The sequence below is a fragment of the Tursiops truncatus genome, chromosome 7 (assembly GCF_011762595.2).
Source record: "Tursiops truncatus isolate mTurTru1 chromosome 7, mTurTru1.mat.Y, whole genome shotgun sequence".
In the NCBI taxonomy this organism is placed as follows: domain Eukaryota; kingdom Metazoa; phylum Chordata; class Mammalia; order Artiodactyla; family Delphinidae; genus Tursiops; species Tursiops truncatus.
Window position 1 is genome coordinate 105,227,107 of NC_047040.1, and position 25,604 is coordinate 105,252,710.

Here is a 25,604-nt window from a genome sequence, read left to right on the forward strand (position 1 = left end):
GTCTCCAACTCAAACCTACCTTTTCAATCAGGCATTTTTCCTAAATTCTCATGAGTAGGTTGATGACACTCAGAGACTGTAGTATTTCCTTTAGGAGCTCTATGCCTAGACCCACTAGAGATGAAGAGGGTTTTATAAATGTATATGGATTGATCGAGCTGCACGTGAAGATTGTAGTTTCCTGAATAACCAGGACTTTCAGTGTAATTTAGAACCACTCAATACAGGCTATTAGCTATTGGAAGTTTAGCTCCAGTGTATTCAAAAAAGAATAGATATCTACTTGAGAGACACAGCTCAAGGAAAGAAATGCTCAACTCTGATGAGCACTGAATCTACAGAAGCACTATCTTTACAATTCTCCAATTGTGGCCTTTCCTTCATTTTAATATCCTATGCATAATCATTTGAACCATGCACCAAGTAAAAATACCTTCTTTCTTCTTGCAATTTTTTAAAGTTTTTAACCTTATTTTCCCCATTTTTCCAATCTTATCATTGTAAGCTTATCATGTATCATGCATCCCATTTGTTCATGTATTTAGCTTTGCTTAAAAATCCAGTAAATTCTGAAACTGATTTGGCTCTACTTTATAATGGCGTGTGTGTGTGTGTGTGTGTGTGTGTGTGTGTGTGTGTATGCATGTTTGTCTGTGTATTGCATGGAATATTGATGGGTGGATATGGGGAGAAGTGTACAGGAGTGTATAGAAACAAAGTTGGATTTAGGAAATTTTTAAATAGATAAAATTTCATTGTTTCAAAGATTTGCTTTTTCCTTATCAGTCTCTTCTAAAACCATCCCTAGTAATCCAGCCACCAATCTCAGCTTCTCATATTCCAGAAATTTCTAAGCCTTTTCATCTATGATTTTTATCTTTTCTACACATCCAAGATTTCATGTCTTCTAGCTAATTCATTTAAGCTAAGAAGAACCATCCATAATCCTAAAGAACTGATAGCTTTAGCGTATTTGAATTTCACAATCTTGAATGATTCTTTTGGAGGGCATGGTCCCCTGACCAAAGCGTATCCCAACAACAAGCCCTGTACTCCTGATGTCCGCTTGTTGGATGTTACTTTCTGACTCTTTGATCATCCTGTGACCCCCTCATCAGTGACACCCTGCCTTATGCTCAGTTTGGACCTGTTTTATGTTAATAACTCCCTCTTTGTTCTTTCAGTTTCATGATGCTACTTCTGGAAGCCAAATTGAGGCTGACATGCCTAATAAGTCATGGGGAAGAAAATATATTGAAAACAGTGTTTTAGAAAGAATGCTTCAATGATAGTAGAGCCCAGTGTTAACTCAGCAGACTTATAAAATCATAACATGACATTTAAAAGCATGAACTAGGATCAAGTAGTGGGCAAGGGAGGGAAAAAAATAGAGTATAAATCTAAGAGATCTTTGCAAGCAACAACAACAACAAAAAATGGTAACACTTGTAACTTTCACCGTTTCCCTCAACAAGGATTTATTGGACATATACATAGTCCCAGATGTTAAGTACTGTAGTTAAAAAAAATTCCTGCTCAACATGATGCTTTATATTCCACACATGATTAGTATATCATATGCCTCCCATCTGAGGGGCTTAAGAAACATTTTTTAAAAAAATCAGATTAAGTAATTGATAAATTAGATTTAAGGATAGAAGAGAAATACAGAACAAAGCAATCAATTGTGAGCATGATATCCCTAAACTGAGAATCCAAAAAAAAAAAAAAAAAAATCCATCAGTGGCAGTAAGTGTAATCTGAGAGGAAAGAAATTTGGGGAAGTATACTTTGAAGCCATTGTCTTTGGGCTAATTATGGGACCTCCGTGTACAGATGTTCTTGAAAATCCAAGAAGGAAAGAGCTAAACTCACACAAGATAATCACATGGGAGACTGGCCTTTGCCAGACTATGAGGCTTTCCTGCCACCATTTTAGGGATGGGAAGCAGATTTTCAGATGGAAGATGTGCACAAAGTCACACAGACCTTGGTTCAAAGACCAGTTTGAACATAGACTAGAGTGTGAAATGAACAGAGAAACTTGTAGGCTGCTCACCCATCCAGTATGAGTGATATCTCCTGCTGGCTGCGCGGCAGGGACAGCTGACCACCTAGAAGGGGAGCTGCCCCAGGGGCAGGAAAGAATTATAGCTGCCTCTGCTGCTTTGTTATTGTTCTTAGTGGGTTTGATTATGGTCAAGTCCCAGCAAGTCACTTATAAGTGAAGATCAGTACCTCCAAACAAGTCTCTCCTAAAATCTTGAATAGAATGATTTTAAAAGCCTAGAAAGAACCCCAGAGCACCCTTGTTAATCCCTAGACAGGACCACCTCCCCTTTGGGGTGCCCTGACTCCTCCATCACCAGTCACAGCTGTGGAGCAGTGAAGGGTGTGTCCGTCTCCACTACGTTGGAGGAATTGGTTACAACTGCTTTTACTACCTCAAAAGCCTGACAGAAACTCTGATACCTAGAATGCGCCCAGTTAAAGTTTGTTGATCAAACAAATGAACGATCACCTGCGCCGTTCGCAGAGGAGGGAGCTGAAGCACAGGAAGGTAAAATTGAGAGCACATTCACAGTGAAGGAAGAAGAGGACCCAGCGTTCCTGTATCCCAAGCCAAAGGTCTCCTGCATATAATCGTTCATACACGTAAGGAGCTTTTAAAAAAATACATGGATTATCTTTCAACCCAGAGTAAATGCTTGGCTCCTTGAGCTCAGGGTCTATGTCTTTGGCTTGAATTCTGTCTTCCCACAGCAAAGAGCACGACCATGTGTATCCATCAGATACTCAAAAGGCAAGTAGCACTGCATTATGGTAGAGATGGATGTCAGGATAGAGAAGATTTGACCTTCTTTTCATGACTCATTTTAGAGAGTCATGTTTCTTGGTCTGTGCATCATGGAGTAATTTATCTTTTAGGATTTCATGGTGGAAAATAGGGACGGGGTCAGAGTCAAGAGTAGTATTAGAGTATTTATTTTTGTTGTTTGCTAAGTGAAATTATAGGTAACAAGGGGAAAAATAAATGAAGCTAAAAGCGTGAGTTGCCACTTCTAAGCCTCATTGTAGGCACTACACGAAACACATGCTTTATGTCTTTTAAACAAAGTGGGCCATTAAGTGTGCAATGCTTAGAGGAATTTTATCTCACCTATAAATACAAATGAATCCCTTAAGCTCCAAATCCCCATATACAGACAATTTACTCTGGTAATCAAGGCGATGCTCACAATTTAACTTCAGTTACCATCTGTAACTCCATTGGCATTCTAATAATAATGAATAAAAATATGCACTGACAACCAAAAATGTTACTTAAAGTGGAATCATCTTAAAGAGTCAATTATTATTTCTAAGAAGCTGTGTAAATATCATATTTACTCAGAATTGTCTTTTGTGCCTTTACCTTTTAATTAAGGTGAAAGAAGGCCTTTAGTATTTAACTGTACATGTATATTAAGGGAAAAATTATCCCCCACTTCTTCAGATTGAAAATATCAAAGAAAATGCTGGTCTTGAATATGCATACAAATATTAATCAGAAAACAAATACATTTCTTTTTTATCTTTCATCCTGCCTTTGTGGGTTTTTTTTTCTTTACCCCTTTTTTGGTGGGTAAGAGAGAGTGTCAAATGAAGAAATAAAGAAGGGCAAAGAAAAGTAAGAAATTCAAATTCTTTTGAAAATTATAGACTATTCTTCAACATTTTTCCGTTATCCAGGAAATAAAACCATGCCCTTCCTTTTGCAAAAAAATAAGTCATTTGTTAAAACAAATGTTATGAAGAATGATATAACTAATGATTACCAGATTTATGCACAGGCGGCAGGTGATTCTGACCTAGTGGTCACCACCTGGGATTGAGGAAACCTGAGTTTCCATCCAGGCCAGTCTATTAATTAACTAACTCATCCTGAGCAGGCTTGTCATCTCCTTCAACCCTGAGGTCCTCATTTGTAAAGTGAAGGGAGGGCTTGAATGCCACAATTTCAGAGGTTCCTTCTGGTTTTGACATCATATTAGTCTATGAATGTGGGGCTAAGTCATTTGCAAATAGGACTGGGGTTATTCAACACCCACTGATAGGTCTGGATTTTTATCTGCCTGGGCAAGGGGTGGGTTTGGAGGTGGCCTTCAGGGTGTAAAGGAAAACAAGGTGGCAGTTATTTGTCAAAGAAGATTGGACAGTAATAATGTGAGAAAAGGTTTGCATTTTTAGATAGGCTTTTAATTTCCCCTGATTTCTGCAACACATCTTTGAGAGAAAAAGCCTATGAATTGGCTTTTTAAGGAAATATTTTGAAAATATTCTACTATGCCATTGCATCTGTGAAGTGCGGTTCATTTCTGGAAAAATCATCATGGTTTCTCCAGGTTCTGTGTTCCACCGGAAGCCTGACTTCTAGTCCCGCCTTATGTTTTTCCTAAACTTCAAACTTCTCTCTCCTTCCCAGAATTTCTTCACCCTTTCCTCTTTCCTTATGTAAATACGAATAAACATCCACCACACTTCTGGAAGAACTGACTGATGGATTTAGCTTGCAAACACACTGTCAGAAGGCTGAGATGTGAGTGGTTCCTAAAATTTAACAACAACATGGGTCTGCTTATTTAAAGCCTGCAGGGATGGTGGAGCAGATGGTACTTTGTGTCTTTGCTTCCTAGCCATGTGTTTGGTGCAATGTCGGCCCCGTTTCAGGAAGGCTGCCAATCCACAGAGGGGAGGCAATGCCACCCTCACTCTCCTGTGTGTCTTCACCCCTTCCCCTCTCCCATACTTCCTATCCTCCTTCTCATCAGGTTGACCACAAACCTTTAGTGCAAAAGAGCTTTTGGTGATATCAATTCTTGTGCACGATTTGTAACATACACACGAGATCCCAGGAATAAAATTGTTGAAAATGGTTGCTCTGGATTGCAAGCAGATATTACAGACAATGCACATACTACTTCCTGGGTTTATTCTGTGCTTTATCCTTTAAAGGGGGACTTTTTCCATCTCTTCTCATTCCATCTTTGAAATGATTCTATGGCTAGATGTGGCAGAGATGATTCTCTCGATTTTGGACAATGGAGATACAGCTTAGTGCATTGGGATGTGTTACCTGGAGTCACCAAGGCAAGAGAAGAAACCAGTCTAGAACAAGGATCTCTCAGTCTTAGTCATCCTGACACCATCCACTATCCCCGGCCTTCCCAAATCAGGAATTTTTAAAAAATTAATTACAGCTCACCCTTGAACGATGTGGGCTGAGGGACACCTACCCCCAACATAGTGAAAAATCCGAGGTTCCTCATCCTGTTTTCAACCAACCACGGATCCTATACCACTGTACAACATATTTATTGAAAAAAAATCTGGTATAAGTGTCACAGTTCAAATTTCACAGTTCAAACCCGTGTTGTGTCAACTGTACTGTCCTCATTTATGCTAGATTTTTTCTCCCCTGCTTTAAGAATAGGACAGGTTTAAAAGTAATACACATTTTGCATTGAGAATGCTTATATGGACAAATTCTTAATTCCCAACCACTATGGATAATTTGATTACCAATTTGAGTCCTGGTCTACTCTCAGTTTAGGTGACTTGTCAGGTTTGTTCATCTGACGTAGAGAAGAGAGAGGGATCTCTACCTATTGGCCAGGGAGGAGGGGGTGGTCTTTCTTTCTGATTGGAAACTTTCCCATTCTTATCACTTTTAGGGATAGGGAAGCAAAAGCTCAGACATGTTCTCTAAAGGCCACTGCAATGTCCAGGGTCCATGGGAAAAGGAGCTCTGAAGAATCCTCTCTGGACCTTTCCATTAGCACAGATTGTTTCCAATGGCTTTACCAATTTCCAAAATGGAAACACTGACCCCATAAATGGAGATACAAAGAAGGAACATTTCACAAGAGGAACTGGGCAGTGGGGAAATAGCAGCTGACGTCAGGAGGCCACTGTGGTTGGAAGCTTACTTCTCCCCGAGGCCAGTGCCTGGTGGGAAAGGGGACTGCATAAGACTGGAGGAGACGGGAAAGAGCACTTACCTGGACGTCTGACCAGTTAGGTACTCATGTAACTGGCTTGGATGTAATGTTGGTGAAAATTCTCCTCAACTATCCCATCCATTTATTGACTTATTTATATCTTCATATTTTTCAATGGTCTCTGAGCTCCTTGAAGTCTGACACTCAATTTTACTCAAATGTATCCCAATGTCTATTCAAGGTCAAGCATAAAGTAGGACCTTATTAATATTTATTGGACTAAATTAAATTGAAATGATTAGGTTACTTCAATTTCTACCTGGGGGGGAAAAAATAGGGTTAGGAGCACAATACTCAAAAATGTCATCAGCAACCAATTAAAAAAAAAAAAACAGTAGCAGTACCAATAAGGTCCTACTGTATAGCACAGAAACTTATATTCAATATACTATGATAAGCCATAATGGAAAAGAATATGAAAAAGAATGTATATATATATATATAAAACTGAATCACTTTGCTATACAGCAGGAATTAACACAACACTGTAAAATCAATATACTTCAAGAAAAATTATTGAAAAAAATGATAGCAGAGTTTTATACATGTTATATGTTTAAGAAATACATAAATACTATAATAATTATGATACTTGACTTTTAAAAGATCTTCAGTTTGCTTGTGGAAGTGGGTGTTAGGAGGGTTGTGAGTTATTGGGTAGGGGTGGAGGGATATTATCTGAAATTGGGTGGTAGCTGTAACTACAGATGTGGGTAGCTGATGCTCATAACATGGCTGGGAAGAGAAATACTTTGTGGTGCTTGGTGTGTGTGGTTTGTGTTGTGTGTGTGTGTGTGTGTGTGTGTGTGTGTGTGTGTGTGTGTGTGTGTGGTGTATTCTTCTGGGGCTCAGTCCAGTTGGGTTCAAGCTTTGATATTTACCTGTTTCCTGATGATGAAACTAGCATAAGCAAATGGAAGATTTCCATTATGTTTGTATTGTTTCCTAACATATAAATAGAGTAACAAATTCATGTTCCCAAACAATTGTGTTGGAAGGGTGCATGCAACCCCTCTCACTTGCATCTTAGGCCTGGGGTAAAGTGGCCCTGAGTTCTGTTTTCTATTCTCAGAATGACCATAACTACCGAGGTGCTCTTGCTCTGATTTTTTTCCCTTGCTCTGATTTTTGTGTTATTCCTCCTCAGTGAGGATCTGGCTCTATTTTGTGTTTGTTAAATGCCTCAAAATATTTTTCAAACATTTTTGATTGGGAAAAACTCAAAATATATTTTGCCAGTTGATTTTTTTAACACATTGAACAAATAAAAATTCAATCCTTATGTTTCTAATTAATTTTCCTGCAATTAGATGAAATACTGTTCCCTAAGAATTTGCTGTGTAAGCAAGCAACCTCATAATCCTATGTACATTTTCTTTTAAGAATGTCAACTCAGCTCTTCCTGAGAGCATTTGACACCATGAAGTTGACATTCAAACTGAATAACATGTTTCAAATTTGTTTTGAGTGAGGTATGTCTAGATTTCATGAACACATTTTGCAATGTTCTTTAAGATCAATTGTATACAAAATGGAAAAACGGTAAGAGTGTTGGTACTGTTAGGTGGATTGATTGATTACTTCCTTCCTTTACTCACCATTTCATTCTTTAAGTAAATCTTTATTGAAAGCCTATTATATGCCGGATTATTTGCTAAGATCCCACAAAGTGCATGTTACCTATTGGAGGATGCAAACAAATAAATGAATGATTACAAGCTCCAATATGCTCTGTGAAGAGCAGAGTCCTGGACATGAGATTGGATGGTCAGGGCAATCAGCGGAGCATATCTACATTGTCAAGACCTCATCTCTGCCCATGGCTCCACACTGTCCCACATCTGGTCAGCATCAAAGAAGTCTTAGGACACATACCTACCACATTTAGGGAAGGCTGGGGGCGATTCTCTACTACTTCATAGAATAGAAAAGAATTATTAAAATCAATAACTCATTTTCCAAAGACTTTCACACAACTAAGAGTGAGACATTCTAAGTTATTCTGTCCCTCTAGATAAAACTATTACAAGAGTCCTTAGGGACTGAAGATGAGAGAGTAGTTAAACAATGTTCCCCATTTTTAAACCATCTCCTCTTTTATAGAAGAAACTCACTAACCATAATTTGAGGCTTTGCTCAAGTGGTTGATCAAAGGAATGGCGGGATAGTTGGATTTTGGGTTAGACAAAACTGAGCAAGAATTGTGGCCACACTGTTTTCTGGTGTTGTGACCTTACACTAACTACTTAACATCTCTGAACTTGAGTTTCCCCAACTGTGAAAGAAACTTAACCCCTGTCTTTGAGGATTGTTGTGAGGAGTCGATGAAATAGCACATGGAAACAAGTAGTACCAGCCTTGATCAGAGGAGGTATTTAATAAGTGGTAGTGGTTGATGCTTTGAGTTCTCTCTTTATGGAACACTTCTTGCTAATGGAATTTTCTCTCTCTCCCCTTTCATTCTAGACAACTGTGATGACCCATTAGCATCCTTGCTCTCTCCAGTGGCTTTTTCCAGCTCCTCAGACCTCAATGGTACTCACATCCTAGCTCAGCTCAACCGAAGGGTTGGTGAGTAGGTAACAAACTCTAAAGGCAAGTGCTGAATAAGCACACAATGGGTAAATGGAAGAAAGGGAGTATCTCCATGTGCTGGGATCCTGTCCAAGAGCAGTGTTCAGAAGAATGGGTAGAGGGGCATTAAAAGAATGAAACCATGTTTCCCAGCACATAATGGATATTCAAAGAATACTGTTTATACTGGTTACTGTTATTCTTAATTGATGAATAACCTTATTCTTCTTTGATGATCATAAAACGCCTTTGTGGGGCTTCCCTGGTGGAACAGTGGTTGAGTGTCCGCCTGCCGATTCAGGGGACACAGATTCATGCCCCGGTCCAGGAAGATCCCACATGCCGCGGAGCAGCTGGGCCCGTGAGCCATGGCCGCTGAGCCTGCGCGTCCAGAGCCTGTGCTCCATAACGGGAGAGACCACAACAGTGAGATGCCCGCATACCTCAAAAAAAAAAACAAAAAATGCCTTTGTGAACAAATATTTTTAATTTGCTTTATTTTTATATTTCATGCATCTAACATAAATACTACCAAAATATATTATTATAATAGCATGTTATCATAAGCAAGAATGAAATCTACCAAGACTTTTCCTTCAGTAAATTTAATTTTTACAATATAATAAATGTTTCTAACATTAAAAATATAAAACACTATTAAGTAAAAGTAAGAAAATACAAAAATTGTGCAATGCTACCAGCTAGAGATAACTGTGGTTAAATGCTGGATGTGTATCTTTACAGCATATGACTGAAGGAAGTGCAGACACCCTTAACTAATGGCTCATGTGAAATGCCTTTAACAAATATGATGCTGGATATCTAGAGAGATATATTTTAAATCATATTTATAATGCATATATATTGTTCTATAGTTGAATTTTTTAGTTTCCAAAGACTTTAAATAACTGATGATATTTGTTTATTGACATACCTAGTGAACACTCTAAACACTTTTTCAAGTTAAGAAAAAATTGATATGCAGTGTCAAGAGGTACACTGATCTGGGAGAGCTCACATTATTTAATCTTGACGGTATTTTCCCATTGATACATGAGGTCAGTCACATTAGTAAATTTCCAATGTTGATCCATCTTTACATTCTGGAGTAAGTCCTAATTCGTTGAGGTGCTATTGATATTGTTTTTGTAAAGTACAGAATGATTTAATTTGTTTACATTTTAATTTCTGATTTTGAATCTCCATTCAGAGTGAGATTGATTTGTATACTTATTGTTTGTTTCATACTACACATCACAAGTATTCTGGTATAATGCAATCAATAACTTAAAACTTAGTAAGTTCCGTGTTTTTGTTGAGAGAGGAATTTAAGAATGATATTCTAAAGGGAAAAGAACGGTTAATCAAAGACCCAGCAGGGAGGGCTTCCCTGGTGGCGCAGTGGTTGAGAGTCCGCCTGCCAATGCAGGGGACACGGGTTCGTGCCCCGGTCCGGGAAGATCCCACATGCCACAGAGCGTCTGGGCCTGTGAGCCATGGCCGCTGAGCCTGCACATCCGGAGCCTGTGCTCCGCAATGGGAGAGGCCACAACAGTGAGAGGCCGGCGTACTGCAAAAAAAAAAAAAAAAAAAAAAAAGACCCAGCAGGGAAATATCAATGACAATTTTGTACTAACACTGCCTTTTCATGAATTCTCTGTGCCAAAAATTTTATAAAGCATTTCACCCATATTATGTTATTTAATCTTCACAAAGATACTGCAAGGTAAGCATTATTACCTTTTTGTCTTCAGATAGGTTTTCTGAGGCTCAGCAAAGTTTATAATGTGCCTTACATCATGAGGTTAAGAAGGGGAAATGCTTGGATTCAAATCTAAGTCATCTAAATCCACAGTTTTGCTCCCAACCACATTAGCAAATAGATTTACTAACGTAGGTTTAAGAAGGTGTATTAGAGAGAAAAGAGGTTTGGAAAGTATTCTGCCCAAGTTCAAATGCTGGCTATGGCGTTTACTTACAAGTTCTATGAGCATCTGTAAGTCACTTACCTGCTGTCAACCTTGTTTTTTTTTAATCTGTAAAAGGGACCAGCAATGCCTGCCTGGAAGCATCATGTGCAGACTGAGACCAGACTTGCACATTCTAAAGCTCCTTCTCACTGCAGGGTAGAGAGAGACTGGGATAGTGAGTTACATTTGTCATTTCAATAAGAAACACAGGTTGGCAGATTTTAATAGAGACTCTCCCACAGGGCATCTGGAGCCAGAGTTGGTCTCAGTCCCACCCAATCGTGCAGTGGCAGAAGGTCATGACTGCCTCAGTAGCTCCTTGGCATTTTCTGGAGAAGCTGTGAGTCTGATCATAGGCCAGCTCCCCCGTTTATGGACAGATATCGACAGGACACAGATGTCTCTGTTTCAATTTATTATCATTATCCTGCTCATGGGGGCACCCGTGTGCCTGAGCTCAAGGTTAGCATGAATGTAGGCAGAAAGGAAGTTGACCTTCCTCCTTCTCCCAACTAGAGTCCAAATCAGGAAGGCCAGACAGGAGATACAGTTGAAGAGTCGGGATGCATTGGTCTAGAACTCATCATGCAACACAGGTCCATTCACAGGGCCAACCATTGCCCTTAAAGGGAATTAAATAGGAGAGCTTTGTAAGTAGCGATGCTGAGTCCTACCTCCCAGATATTCTGAATTAATTGTCTGGAATGGGACCCAAGAATGAATATTGATAAATTAAATAAATACAAGCTTTCCCAGTGATTCTAAAATGCAACAAGAGTTGCAAGTTACTAGATTGGATGAATTCGTAAATAACAAATCTTTCCATTAATACCTACTGAGCACCTACTATGTGCCAGGCATTGTACTAAAACTCTGGCACATAGCTGGTAAAAATAGGTAGAAATTCTACTCATAAAAAGTATACATGGGGCTTCCCTGGTGGCGCAGTGGTTGAGGGTCCGCCTGCCGATGCAGTGGACGCGGGTTCGCGCCCCGGTCCGGGAGGATTCCACATGCCACGGAGCGGCTGGGCCCGTGAGCCATGGCCACTGAGCCTGCACGTCCGGTGCCTGTGCTCCGCAACGGGAGAGGCCACAGCAGAGAGAGGCCCGCGTACTGCAAAAACAAAAACAAAAACAAAAACAAAACAGCTAAAAAAAAAAAAGTATACATAGATAACACAAATTACCATATAATGAATAGCTAATATTTGTGATTAGTGATAATATTGATTTTATCATTTTGTCATATATATACATATATACACAATATAAATGATGTATTGTGTGTATTTTTATACACACATATGTATATAGTATAGTAGTGTATATAAAGAGAGTTAATTATATACATATGGTTGGATATATACAGAGTCAGTAATATATATAGAAAAAGGTAGATATATCCATTGTTTTTATATATATATATATAAAACCAATGTGTGTATGTGTATGTATGTGTGTGTGTGTGTATATATATATATATATATACACATATATATACACAATCCATATGTAATAGAATATATACACAACGCATGTATATGGATGTGTATATGGATGTGTGTAGTAGTATATGTATACATATACACATATATATATAATACACACATAGGCTATAAACATACATAGTATAATTATAATAAAACAAAAGCTATTATGTTAATGATATTAAGAAGGGTTTGTCATATGTTTTCTAAAATAAAATTTAGAAAGTTGTAATTTTTAATTTACATAGAAAAATATCAGTATAAAGTAATAATTTGTCTCCACCTAAAAACAGCCTTATGTGCTGTCTGTCCACTGAAATGGCCTAGAAGTACTTAGAGCCCTGTCTAATGAACCCTTTTTTCTACATGTCCTCCTTTAAAACTTCCTTTTTATTGTAAAAAAGGAAAGACAGCAAATATACCCCAAAGAGCAAACTGTTCCACCTGGTTTGAAATCTAGGATAATGTCGGATATACATGGAAATTTCAAAGAACATTTTGGTTTCTATTTGACTTCTCAGTATAGTGTTTTTAACAGCAAGTTCACAGCCAGGTGCTAAACAATTGCTCCTAGCACTGTCATGATCAGGCTTGGCTCCTCCCTGAATGGTTGGATCCTATGCCTAGTTCACAAACCTTTGTTAGCAGCTTATACCTACCAGCATACAGCTAAAGACCACAACAATATACTTAGCACTCACTATGAGCCATAACTGTTCTAAGCCCTTAAGGCACATCAACTTAATTCTCACAATTACCCTCCATGTAGGCATTATTATTATCATTGTCTCGATTTCACAGATAAAAATGCCATGGCACAGCGAGGAAAGAAAAGACTATGAGAAAAAAATTTCTAGGTGGATACAAAACTAGTTATGTCTTAGGGGATAATAAAAATTGGGGGGTAATGTCTACTCTATTGGGCAAACATTTATGGGTTAACATGTAGGTTCATAATATCGAAGGTCTAATGAGCCAATGAATAGCAAAACCAAATGACAGGTACATTCTACTTGAGAATTAAACGATCATTGAGTAGACTTGTTAAAAATTGCCCCAGGAAGATGTTGAAAGGACAAACTTAACTCTCTTTTGATCTCCAGGTTTTGGATATTTTTTAATATACTCCATTCATTCATTCATTTACTCCCTTATCTCAATATTTCATGATTTCCTTCTACTCTACCCCATTCAGCCTTCCATGAACTTGTCCAGGAACTTCCTGGTTTTCCACCGCAGATGAAATCCACTCCTGACTTCCCTAAAGCTAAGTCTTCCTCACTGAAATGAATGTGCTCAGTGGCATCCTCCCAGCTCCTCACTGCTGAACTTTTTCACAAAGATAAAGGCCCTGCAGGTCTTCAGACACCATTTAACACTGCCACGTCCCCTGGGAATCATATACACCTGTGGCATACACTGAATGTAGGTAATTAAGGACCACTTCACCTCCACTGTGTGCTCAGAACTCAAGCGTACACACTTCTGACCGACACCAGGAAGAAAAAGGGGCACAGCTGGGAAGGATGTCATCCCAAGCAGAGATCAACACAAACGTTGAAAAGAAAAATATAGGAAAGGCATGCTCATGAGTACCCTCAGACCCTGAGTAAAGTAAGTCTGAGTTCTGTCAGTGATGAACTCATCTTTATGTTAGAAAACACACCCTTGGAAACAGCCTTTGACCTTAGGTACTGTGCCACCAAGGTCTGGGCAACTCACTGGACCAGGAGAGAGGTTAGATGGTTAAAACCCACTAATAGTCTTCACGCTGCTATCTCATCTAAGGAAGAAATTGGCCAAATGGAAGTTTTGTTCTCTCACTTTCAGACACTCCTCACATTTTATCCACATACAAGGAAGGAAAAAGCGAAGAAGAGAGCTAATTACTTTTGAAAGAAATGACAAAAGACATTAAACTGGGGGTCAGATCACCATTAACGGAGGTTGCCAAGTCAATATGTATAATTGTGGCTTAGGAGGGATCTGATTTTGTCAAATGTGATTTGTTTTGTGGTAAGAAAGCTTTTGATCTGGGCTTAAAGTTGGCTGGGCTGTGAGAAGCCCTTACTGTCGGCAGGAAACTCAGGAGTTGGTGACACAGCATGAAGCCTCCCCTGTGTGGGTTAGAGCAGCTTGAGAGTGAGGGCAAGTTTTTACTTTATGTGATTAGAAGGCAAATAGGAATGGACATCTTCGGCCCCATGAGAGAAAAGGTCTATTTTTCTTTCCCATCCTTCCCTCCCCCCACCACCAATAGAATTTTGAAATTTTAGTTCTTCTTCCTCACTCACTGTAGTTTTGAGATGCTTGCCTGTGTAAGTTGAGATCATGTTTCTGGCATGACAACTTTGTTGCCATGGAGATTTTGATTCTTTTCAATGTCAAGGCATTTTCAGCTTCCTGGGCTCATGGACGAATGGAGAGGCTTAAAAATCTTTCCTCCTTTTGGCACAAAATCGATGCACATTCTTTCTTTTCCCCTTGGGCAGCGCTTGGGTTGCAAAAAGCTAAGGACCCATGAAGGTCTTTGGATGTTGGTTTTCATTTTGGTGTCTGGTCCCTCCTGAACAGGTGTGGATTGGAACAATTCAGGAAGCAGGGTCTTCACAATTAGCATGATATCAGCTGTCTGGGGACTTGTTCCTGATTAGCTAGGTGACAATACCGAGGACCCAATTTCATCGGCAGCACTACAGTACCTGCTTGCAAAAGAGTGTCCCATCTGGATTGATTGAGCCAGACGTGATATGGATACAATCTAATCTGTTCAAAAAGACCATGCGGTATATAGAAATCTGTCACTGGATTCCCTTCTCTCCCTTTGAAGGGCTTTCCCCTTTTCAGCACCTTTTCTTTCTTTCTCCTGTACTGGCTGCCCCCAGGAATGGCAGACATCAGGTTCTATGCTTTTCTTTGTTGCCTTACATGCACCCTCTGTTCTCGAAGTGTGGACTCTGCATAGTAACATGGGCATCACCTGGGAGCTTGTTGCAAATGCAGAATCTCAGCCTCTGCTCCAAAACTTCTGGATCAGAACCTGTGCTTTAACGACTGTTGCATTCACACATTCGAATTTGAGATGCACTGTGCTTGTCCATCCCTGAAACTCCCACTCCTTCAATTTTTAATCAAAGTTGGCTAAGTCATTATGAATAAGGAATCATGCTGGAAAATAGAAACTTCAGCTTTATTTTTATCATCACGTCAGTACTCTAAGATAGTTGGTATTATTAATATTTTTAAAGATTATGAAAGAGACTCAGAGAGGTCAAGTCACTGATTTACGGATATACAGCTAATTGTTGGTAGGACTTATATTTGAAACTAATTCTGTCTACCCCATGTTCACTTTATTCATGTTGATCAGAGATCTTAACCTGAGTAAAGGTGTTGTTGACATGATAGTCAACCCTTTCAGGTAATTTTGGCATTTCAACTGGGGTTGTCACTATTTTAACCACAAAGACTGGATATTTAGGCGTCAAGGAAGAAAGAGAGACACGGACTCCATGCCCCTGAAAATCATACTGTGGTCTAATATGCCTGTGGGCAAAACTAACCTGACCTAAATATTTAAACAATGCCTTAGGCATATTCTTTTACCAGGACAGCTATGGATCATTGAGGGATACAGGATAGAAATCTTCTGCTATTTAATAGGAGCCTTGGGACACTGTCTCAAATGTAGACAAATCACGTGTGATGAGCCTTTCTCTATTCAGCTAGCATCATTGCAAAAGAAAATGATGTTAAGAGGGGAAGGAGGAATCTTATGAATACTTTTGCTCACTAATAATATAATGCTTCAAAGATTCTAAACATCAATATTTTCCACATAGAGAATGATAGATAAACCCATGCAATTCACCCTTTATTTTGCTCCCAATGACTGGTCACTTCCTTTGAAAAGCCAAGTGGATATTATTTTTAAGAGTCAACCTTTATTTATTTATTTAATTTTACATCTTTATTGGAGTATAACTGCTTTACAATGGTGTGTTAGTTTCTCCTGCATAACAAAGTGAACCAGCTATACATAAACATATATCCCCATATCTCCTCCCTCTTGCATCTCCCTCCCAGCCTACATATCCTACCCCTCTAGGTGGTCACAAAGCACCGAGCTGATCTCCCTGTGCTATGCAGCTACTTCCCACTAGCTATCTATTTTACATTTGGTAGTGTATATATGTCCATGCCACTCTCTCACTTTGTCACAGCTTACCCTTCCCCCTCCCCATGTCCTCAAGTCCATTCTCTTTATTCCTGTCCTGCCCCTAGGATCATCAGAAACTTTTTTTTTTCTTAGATTCCATATATATGTGTTAGCATATGGTATTTGTTTTTCTCTTTCTGACTTTGCTTCACTCTGTATGACAGACTCTAGGTCCATCCACCTCAGTACAAATAACTAAGTTTCATTTCTTTTTATGGCTGAGTAATATTCCATTGTATATATGTATAAGAGGCAGCCTTTAAAATGCCCGCTCAGTGAATCACCAGTCTGACATTGCTAAACTAATACTTTGCCAAGAGACAAGGTCCTTTGCAATTCCTCAGTTCATTGCTTTTAACTTAAACATCGTAACTTAAAAATGTAGTAACGGAATTAAGAGCAGGATAATTCATGACATATATTTGTCTAATGATCAGCAGTGTACTACGGTATTCACAATGAGTGTCACATCCAGGTGGAAATAAGTTGCATTTGAATAGTATATTGTATGGTGGATACTCTTGCCCTGTCTAACGTGGAGTAGTTAGGTAGGATCTACTCAATCCAATCCATTTACTCAACCCCTCTGGAAGATGTCTTTCACCTAAGACATTGTGGAAATGACAGTAAAAAAAGATGAGCTAAGAAAAAAATAAATATATAAATAAATACATTTTTAAAAGATGAGCTGAGGAACATGGGTGGACCTAGAGATTGCCATACTGAGTGAAGTAAGTCAGACAGAAAAAGAGAAATATTGATGATATTGCTTATATACGGAATCTAAAAAGAAATGATACAAATGAATGTATTTTCAAAACAGAAATGGACTCACAGACTTAGAGAATGAACTTATGGTTACTAGGGTTGGGGGGCAAGGGTGAAGGGAAGGGATAGTTAGGGAGTTTGGGATTGACATGTACACACTGCCATATTTAAAAAGGATAACCAACAACCAACAAGGACCTACTGTATAGTACAGGGAACTCTGTTCAATACTATGTAATAACCTAATTGGGAAAAGAATTTTATAAAGAATAGATACATGCGTACATATTACTGAATCACTCTGCTGTACAGAGTCGTGTACCTGAAACTATCACAACATTGTTAATCGGCTATACTCCAATATAAAATAAATAGTTAAAGTCACTGGGAAAAAAAAAAGTATCCAAAGATGAGTAGATATATGTATATGTATAACTAAAAAAGATATTGTACACCTACAAAAAACGCAACATTTTGAATCAATATTACTCCAGTAAAAAAAAAAAGGTCCAGCTCCATAGCTTGAAAAAAAAGAAAAGAATCCTTTAAGGGAACTTTATAAATAGCTATCAAATTTCAATAAACAAAAAAAGATGAGCTGAGGATTTTTGAATCCACCATATGGACTGAAAATGGTAACATATAACCAACTCTAAGGAATCAGAAAACAGGAGTTGCTATGAATGTTCAGTTCATCTTTCTCCAGGATTCAGGTTCAAATGCCCCTTATCCTAGGGCTCTCCCTTCCTTAGGGCCCACTTCGACTGTTTCAAACTGTACTTATCTGACTTATAGTATTCGTTTATGCAATCAGTTGATTGTGTCTGGGCTTTGTTTTTCTAATCAGTGCACATATTTGATAAAAATCCAGATTTTATAAAAGAATCCTTATCATTAGTTTTGCTAAGGGCTTGCTTCCAATAAATCTCTTCCACAAACATATCCAGAGCAATCAAATATTACCCTGGAATAGCTTTCTGAGGGTAATTTTGTGTATAAGTAACAGAAAACTCACTAGCATGAAAAAAATTCACTAGCTTGAAAAAACATTAAATTATTAGGCACATGGAGATTGACAGGTGTCTGTATTTCTATTTCCTGAACACTGTGATAGTTAAAAGTGTGTTTACCCTGTAATAATTTAAGCTAAATATTTGTTTGGTGAGATTTTTCTGTATCTGTGTTTTGTTTTACATTTTTTAAAAGAATTAAAAATAAAACATATTACTCTACATAAAAGGAAGTCCTCAATGAGGAAAGGCTCCAGGGCTGATGAATTCAGTTCAACGATGTCATCCTCAGTATCAGAATCATTCTGGAGCTAATAAGCCTCCCAACATCTCAGCCAGACTCAACAAAGTTCTGAGAAACAAAGAGACCATGGCTTACTTTTAAGCCATCAAATTGTGATTCCTCAGAACAGCAGTACGATGTGTTAGAATGTGTTAGAAATGTGTTAGAAAAATACAGATTGTCTGGACTTATTCCCCACCACCTGAATCAGAAACACTGGCAGGGTGACCCAGAAATCCCTATTGCTCCAAGCTCTGTGAGTGACTCTGATGTGCTGAGGACTGTGAACCACTGCTTGGGGCAGTGAAAGTCTTCCTGGACCCCAGCTCACCCAACCACTCCTCTGCTGAATCACCAGCAGATTTTCTGTTCACTTCTGAACCCAATCACAGTTGAAGATGATGGAATTACCTTGACTGGCTTTAGACTAATAATTTGATATAGGGTAAGAGAGTAAATGATGATGTCTCTTCCTCTCTCTCTCTCTCAAGCTATATCTCTTGCTATTTTGCTGGGTTATCTTGCACATCTTCCAATCAAAGAAGTAATTTCCTGATGGAAATTTGAACTGAGGCCATAGGTTTTGTTTGTTTCTTTGTTTGTTTTAATCCAAGTTGACACTCTTGGGGTAACAATGACAAACTGTTACTTATACATTTTGTGCCCAAGGTCATGAAATCTGTGTGTTGACATATATCATCTCGGTCCTTGGTAAAGGAGGAATTAACTGTATTATTTTCACAGAAGTAGAGAAATTACTTCTGAAAGTCACAGAGTAAGTGACTCAACTCAGACATGAGACTTAGACTGGGCACGATCTTTCAAACAAAATGACCTCAGGAAACCAAGATAGGTATAGCACGTTCAGCTGTGCAAAATGCATGCTGTTTACGAAAGAGAAGTTTTAAGTGATAATGTCAATAATATGAGATCTGCAGTGTTAGATGACTTTCAATGCCACTTCTCCATTTTCCCTTCAAAGATCCTGGGACAGTCGTGTTTTTTGTTTGTTTGTTTGGTTGGTTTCTCTATATGCCTGAAAACAGAAAGAGTGTCTTATCTGGCTGCTCAGTCTTCTACACTGCTTTACTTATGGGTGGAACTCAATAATCATATGGTCATTAAATGAGGAAAAAATAATCCACTAAACCTCCTCTAGGCCTGAGCAGCTGATGGATAGAATTAAATTGTATTGATTTGCCAAATTAAAATAGAACTCAGTTTCCACCAGTTTATAAGAGAAATTGTAGAGCAGTGCTAGCCAATAGGAATTTCTGCAAGGATGGACTATTCTATAGCTGTGCTCCTTAACAAAGTAGCCACTAACTACATGTGGCTGTTGAAATATGGCTAGTGCTACTTAGGAACTGAAGTTTTTATTTAAGTTAAATTAATTTAAATTTAAATAGCCACAGGTGGCTTTTGGCTACCATATTGAACAGCATAGTTCTAGAATCCTTTCAAGTTTTTTATACATGACCCTCTTACCTAAGTTTCTAAAAATGCTGGGGTGTTTTTATGTGTATATGAATCAGTCCTTGCCCTGCAAGGGCCATAAATGTGAGACCAAACTTTGGGACCAAACTTCACACTTTCTGAATTCCACATGCCCTCATGCTGAACTTCCTCACTTCTTGTGTAACTTCTGAACTCTGAAATGTGCAGCCAGATACACTTTTCTGAGCCATGAGGACCTTCAGGGCTCTACTCTTCACAAGGGAAGATAGTTATAGCAGGACATCACAGAAGAACTGTCTGAGTGGTGAGTATCGGAGCCCTTCAGAGCAATAACACAGCTCTCTTCCACAAACACAGGCAGACACATGGGTGTGTGGCCAAGGACACGCACTGTCACAGAGGCTGTTGGTGCTCATATTCCTTGGACTTCACTACTTCAGTACAAGAACAAGATCTTAGAAGCTGAGTTAAGATGGAAATTCCTGTTCAAATTATTTGTGGGGTAGTGATCTCTGGAGACAGGTTAAGCTGGAAGGCGGCAGGTGGTGGAGGAAGCCAGCAAGATATATGGTTTCAACAGAAGTGTAGCTTCCTTTGGATGCCAAGGGAAAGCTCTGGACCACAGATTGCACCATGAATATCAGTCTGCCTTGAAGCACTGGGAACCACAATCTGAACCTTGTATCCACCCATCACTGGTAGTGATGGGGACGGAAAGTGGTAGCTTCCCAGGCAAAAAGGCTTCTGTTTGGTCAAGGGCCAATCTCTGGAGGAGGGAACAGACAGCTCTAGTTGTCAGCCAGCATGCAGCTGGGGGCACCTCCATCTGCTAAAGGGGATCAGAGTGGAGCCCTAAGGATGTCCCCAACAGAACCAGTGTCAACCCCAATAATTACACTTTCACTTTTCTGCCTTCTTATTTTTTTAAATTGGAGTATAGTTGATTTACAATGTTGTGTCAGTTTCAGGTGTACAGCAAAGTGATTCAGTTATACATATATCCACTCTTTTTTAGATTATTTTCCCATATAGGTCATTACAGAGCATTGAATAGAGTTCCCTGTGCTATACAGTAGATCCTTATTAGTTATCTGTTTTATATACAGTAGTGTGTATATGTAAATCCCAATCTCCCAATTTATCCCTCACCCCCTTAACCCCTGGTAACCATAAATTTGTTTTCTACACCTGTAACTCTATTTCTGTTTTGTAGATAAGTTCATTTGTACCCTTTTTTTAGACTCCACATATAAGTGATATCATATGATATTTGTCTTTCTCTGTCTGACTTACTTCACTCAGTATGACAATCTCTAGGTTCATCCATGTTGCTGCAAAGGACATTATTTCATTCCTTTTTAAGGCTGAGTAATATTCCATTGTATATATGTACCACATCTTTTGTATCCATTTATCTGTTGATGGACATTTTAGGTTGCTTCCATGTCCTGGTTATTGTAAATAGTGCTGTAATGAACATTAGGGTGCATGTATCTTTTTTTTTGCATGTATTATTTTGAATTGTGGTTTTCTCCAGATATATGCCCAGGAGTGGGATTGCTGGATGATATGGTAGCTTTATTTTTGGTATTTTAAGGAACCCCCATACTGTTCTCTATAGTGGCTGTACCAATTTACATTCCCACCAGCGGTATAGGAGGTTCTCTTTTCTCCATCCCTCTCCAGGATTTATTGTTTGTAGATTTTTTTGATAACGGCCATTCTGACTGGTGTGAGGTGATACCTCACTGTAGTTTTGATTTGCATTTCTCTAATAATTAGTGATATTGAGCAACTCATCATGTATTTTTTGGTCATCTCCATGTCTTCCTATACACCAACAGTGAAACATCAGAAAGAGAAATTAAGGAAACAATCCCATTTACCATTGCAATAAAAAGAATGAGATACCTAGGAATAAACCTACCTAATGAGGAAAAACACCTGTACTCAGAAAACTATAAGATACTGATGAAAGAAATCAAAGATGACACAAACAGATGGAGACATATACCATGTTCTTGGATTGGAAGAATCAATATTGTCAAAATGACTATACTACACAAAGCAATCTGCAGATTCAGTGCAATCCCTATCAAATTACCAATGGCAGTTTTCACAGAATTAGAAAAAAATATTTACAATTTGTATGGAAACACAAAAGACCCTGAAGAGCCAAAGCAATCTTGAGAGAAACCAAAAACAAAACCAAAACCAAAAACAGAGTGAGAGTGGAGGAATCAGGCTCCCTGACTTCAGGCTCCACTACAAAGCTACAGATATGAAAACCGTATGGTACTGGCACAAAAACAGAAATATAGATCAATGGAAGAGGATAGAAAGTCCAGAGATAAACCCACACACCTATTGTTACCTAATCTATGACAAAGGAAGCAAGAATATACAATGGAGAAAAGACAGTCTCTTCAATAAGTGGTGCTGGGAAAACTGGACAGCTACATGTAAAAGAAGGAAATTAGAACACTCCCTAACACCATACATAAAAATAAACTCAAAATGGATTAAAGACCTAAATTTAAGTCCAGATACTCTAAAACTCTTAGAGGAAAACATAGGCAGAACAGTCTGTGACATAAATCACAGCAAGATCTCTTTTGATCCACCTCCTAGGGTAATGAAAATAAAAACAAAAATAAACAAATGGGACCTAATGAAACTTAAAAGCTTCTGCACAGCAAAATAAACCATAAACAAATTGAAAAGACAACCCTCAGAATGGGAGAAGGTATTTTCAAATAGAGTGACCAACGAGGGATTAATCTCCAAAATATACAAACAGCTCATGCAGCTCAATAACAAAAAACCTAACAACCCAGTCAAAAAATGGGCTGAAGATTTCAATAGACTTTTCTCCAAAGAAGACATACAGATGGACTTCTCTGTGTTCTCGGCTTTCTCTCTATGCCTTAGACACTGCCGTGCACTCCAGCCGCCTTCAATCAAAAGTTGACCCCAGTGTCCTCCTGCTCTGTTGGAACAACCCAAAGTGCATTCTGCACCAGTGAGACTGAGCTCACCCACAGGGCTGCCTGGCTTGCCGATGCACCATGGATTGGATGCCCTTTCTTCCCTGCCTCATCTCCATTCCCCTCACCTGGCTTCCTGCGGTCAGTTTCCAAATGAACTACTTCCACGGAAATCCCTGTCTCCTAATTGACTTCTGGGGAGCCCAAACTAAGTCGTCCACAGAGAGTGCTGCTGTCCCCCACCCTCACCAGGCATTGCTCCTGAGGCAGCCTTAATCATGATAACTGGGTCTCATTTGGATCCAAATTCTCACTCCTTTACATAAATCTCCTCTCATGATTCTCTTTTTTTTCCTGCAACCTGGCCTCACTGGGGCCACTCCACATCTTCCTACAGTTTTTTACCTGTTTGAAACCCATAGGGTGTTTGGTCAAGTTCCCACTTACTTTTCCACCAGGAGGCTCCCTAGTCCCTAAATAAATGTGCAGATAGAAGTGTAGGAGCCCTGGCCAGGGCCATCCAGCAACATCTAGGTCCTACCCCACATGCCCAGGGGAAAAGTGTGATGCGAAGTGTTCCAGACAATAACCTCCCAGTCTCAGAAGTCCTTTCCCAACCACAGGTCCTGTTATACACTGATGATAACCACACACTGAGTGAAGGTGCAGGAAGCTACCAGCATGTTTGTGAATGTTGTTTTCACTCTTATCCACACATCAAGTAAAATATTTATGGGGGAGTCTCTCTGCCTTACTCATTATCATCACTAGGTAGTTTTGTCCCTGAAAAATCTCCAACCTTGACTTACAGAGGCACCAAATGTTTAATAATTAATGGTGCAGCTAGTCATCCAGTCTAACCTCCCAGTCATTTGTGAGAATGTGCTTGTAGCTTTTTAAGGCCTCGTGTAAATGCAGGGGGGAAGCACACATCTTGGAAACCATTCTCTGCAGGGTTTACTTTACGATTTTTGTTGTTGTTGTTGTTTTTTAAATGGCCAGGCTGAGTGTGCTTAAAACAGATTAGGCTTAACAATGCTAGGTGTATGTGATTATCTTAGCTCTTGTTGATCTTGTACTAAATTAACTCTCTTTTTTAGAATGATAGTTGTCAAATATCACTTAGCAGAGACCTGTATATAATCTGTTTTGTGCCCATTTCCAGTGTGTAACATCAATCAAGTTTCATTTCCCTTTCTGAGTTAGAAGTGGAAGTCAGTGTAGAAATTGAGGAATTTCTGCCTTATCTACAAGTTTTCCTGTTTCATGAGCAGAGCCTACTGAGCCTACCTGAGCATGTGAAGTTAGGTATAAGCCCTATGGTATACGGGGTTGAGCAGGGCGAGGGTCTCTTGTCTTACTTGGAGTTCTCCATAAGAGTAACTACCTGCTTGCTTAAGACCTTGGTCCATGTTGAAACCTCAGGCAGGGACGAGAAATCTACAGAACTGGGTTGGAAAACAGTCTCTCCCTATAATCTGGATAAACTAGGTGACCCTTAAACCTGGTTTATTCTCTAGTAAATGGAAGTTAAAAATACTATTGCAGGGACTTCCCTGGTGGTGCAGTGGTTTAGAATCCGCCTGTCAATGCAGGGACACGGGTTCGAGCCCTGGTCGGGGAAGATCCCACATGCCACGGAGCAACTAAGCCCATGCACCACGACTGCTGAGCCCACGTGCCACAACTACTGAAGCCCATGCGCCTAGAACCTGTGCTCTGCAACAAAGAAGCCACCGCAATGAGAAGCCCGTGCACCACAACAAAGAGTAGCCCCCACTGGCCACAACTAGAGCCCACATGCAGCAACAAAGACCCAATGCAGTCAAAAATAAATAAATTTATAAAAAAATAAAATAAAATGAAAAAAAATTACCATTGCTGATTGCTATGAGAATCAAGTGAGACCTGAAAAAGAGGTGAAGTGTGAATTATGTTTCTAGAGAGAATTGCTATTATAAAAAATAAGGAAGAAGGCGAGCATGCTCTGTCCATGCTGTTGAGAGGCCCCGCAGCTGAGTGGTTAAGAAATGGGGCTCGGAGTCCCAGTTGTCTGGGTTTGAATCCCCTGTTCTGCCACTGACCCCTTGTGTGATCTTGGAAAAGCTGACCAACAATTCTGGCCTCAGTTTTTCCTTCTGCCAAATGGAACAATGATAATAATACCAATCATGAAGAGCTTCCGGGATGATGAGTGAGTCCACGTCTGCCAAGTGTCTGGGGCAGTGCCGTGTACTGAGCAAGGACAATCCAACTGCTAGCGAGTATTGTGAGTGAATGAACACTCCAAGGGCGTGTAGAATAGGGGTGCTGAGAAGAAGGAAAAGGGTTAACTGGGAGCAAAAAGAAGTGTCCAATCAAGAGCAAAGAGGGGTATTTCTGAATTCACAAATTTTTAGATTTCCTAGGAAATTGTAAGTTTGACTTTAAGTTTCCATCTGTGCTTAGGGGTGGGTGATTGGGGATCAAATTGGAGAAGACTGTCCATCTTTAGATCCAGAGGTGGTTTCATGCTGCTTTTTTGTTTGTTTGTTTATAATCATCAAGAATAGCATGTTGGATTTAAGCTAACCTGGACCATGAAACAAATCAAGAATTCAACTCTTCTTAGTAAAATAGTATAACTGAAACTTTAGAAGCTATTTTCTCCAGTGTTTCCTAAACCACTCAGCATGTCATGAGCACCTTTCTCAAGATACAGATTTCCAGGTTTAGGCCCCTGCATAAGTTAGCAAGGAGTGGGCCAAGGAATCTCTCATCTTCACAGGCACTCCAGGTGTTTTCTGATGATTGAACACATCTGAG

At 39.3% G+C, this 25,604-nt stretch overlaps 1 protein-coding gene across 2 annotated transcripts in view; it reads left to right on the plus strand.

Moving 5' to 3' along the window:
- Window positions 1-25,604, plus strand: part of CNTNAP5 (contactin associated protein family member 5) — an 877,416-nt gene that overhangs the window by 207,763 nt on the left and 644,049 nt on the right. For both annotated transcript variants that reach the window (XM_033860287.2, XM_019931771.3), the window contains exon 2: window positions 8,508-8,612. In XM_033860287.2, coding sequence (XP_033716178.1) covers window positions 8,508-8,612 — 105 coding nt within the window. The remainder of the gene's footprint in view (window positions 1-8,507; window positions 8,613-25,604) is intronic.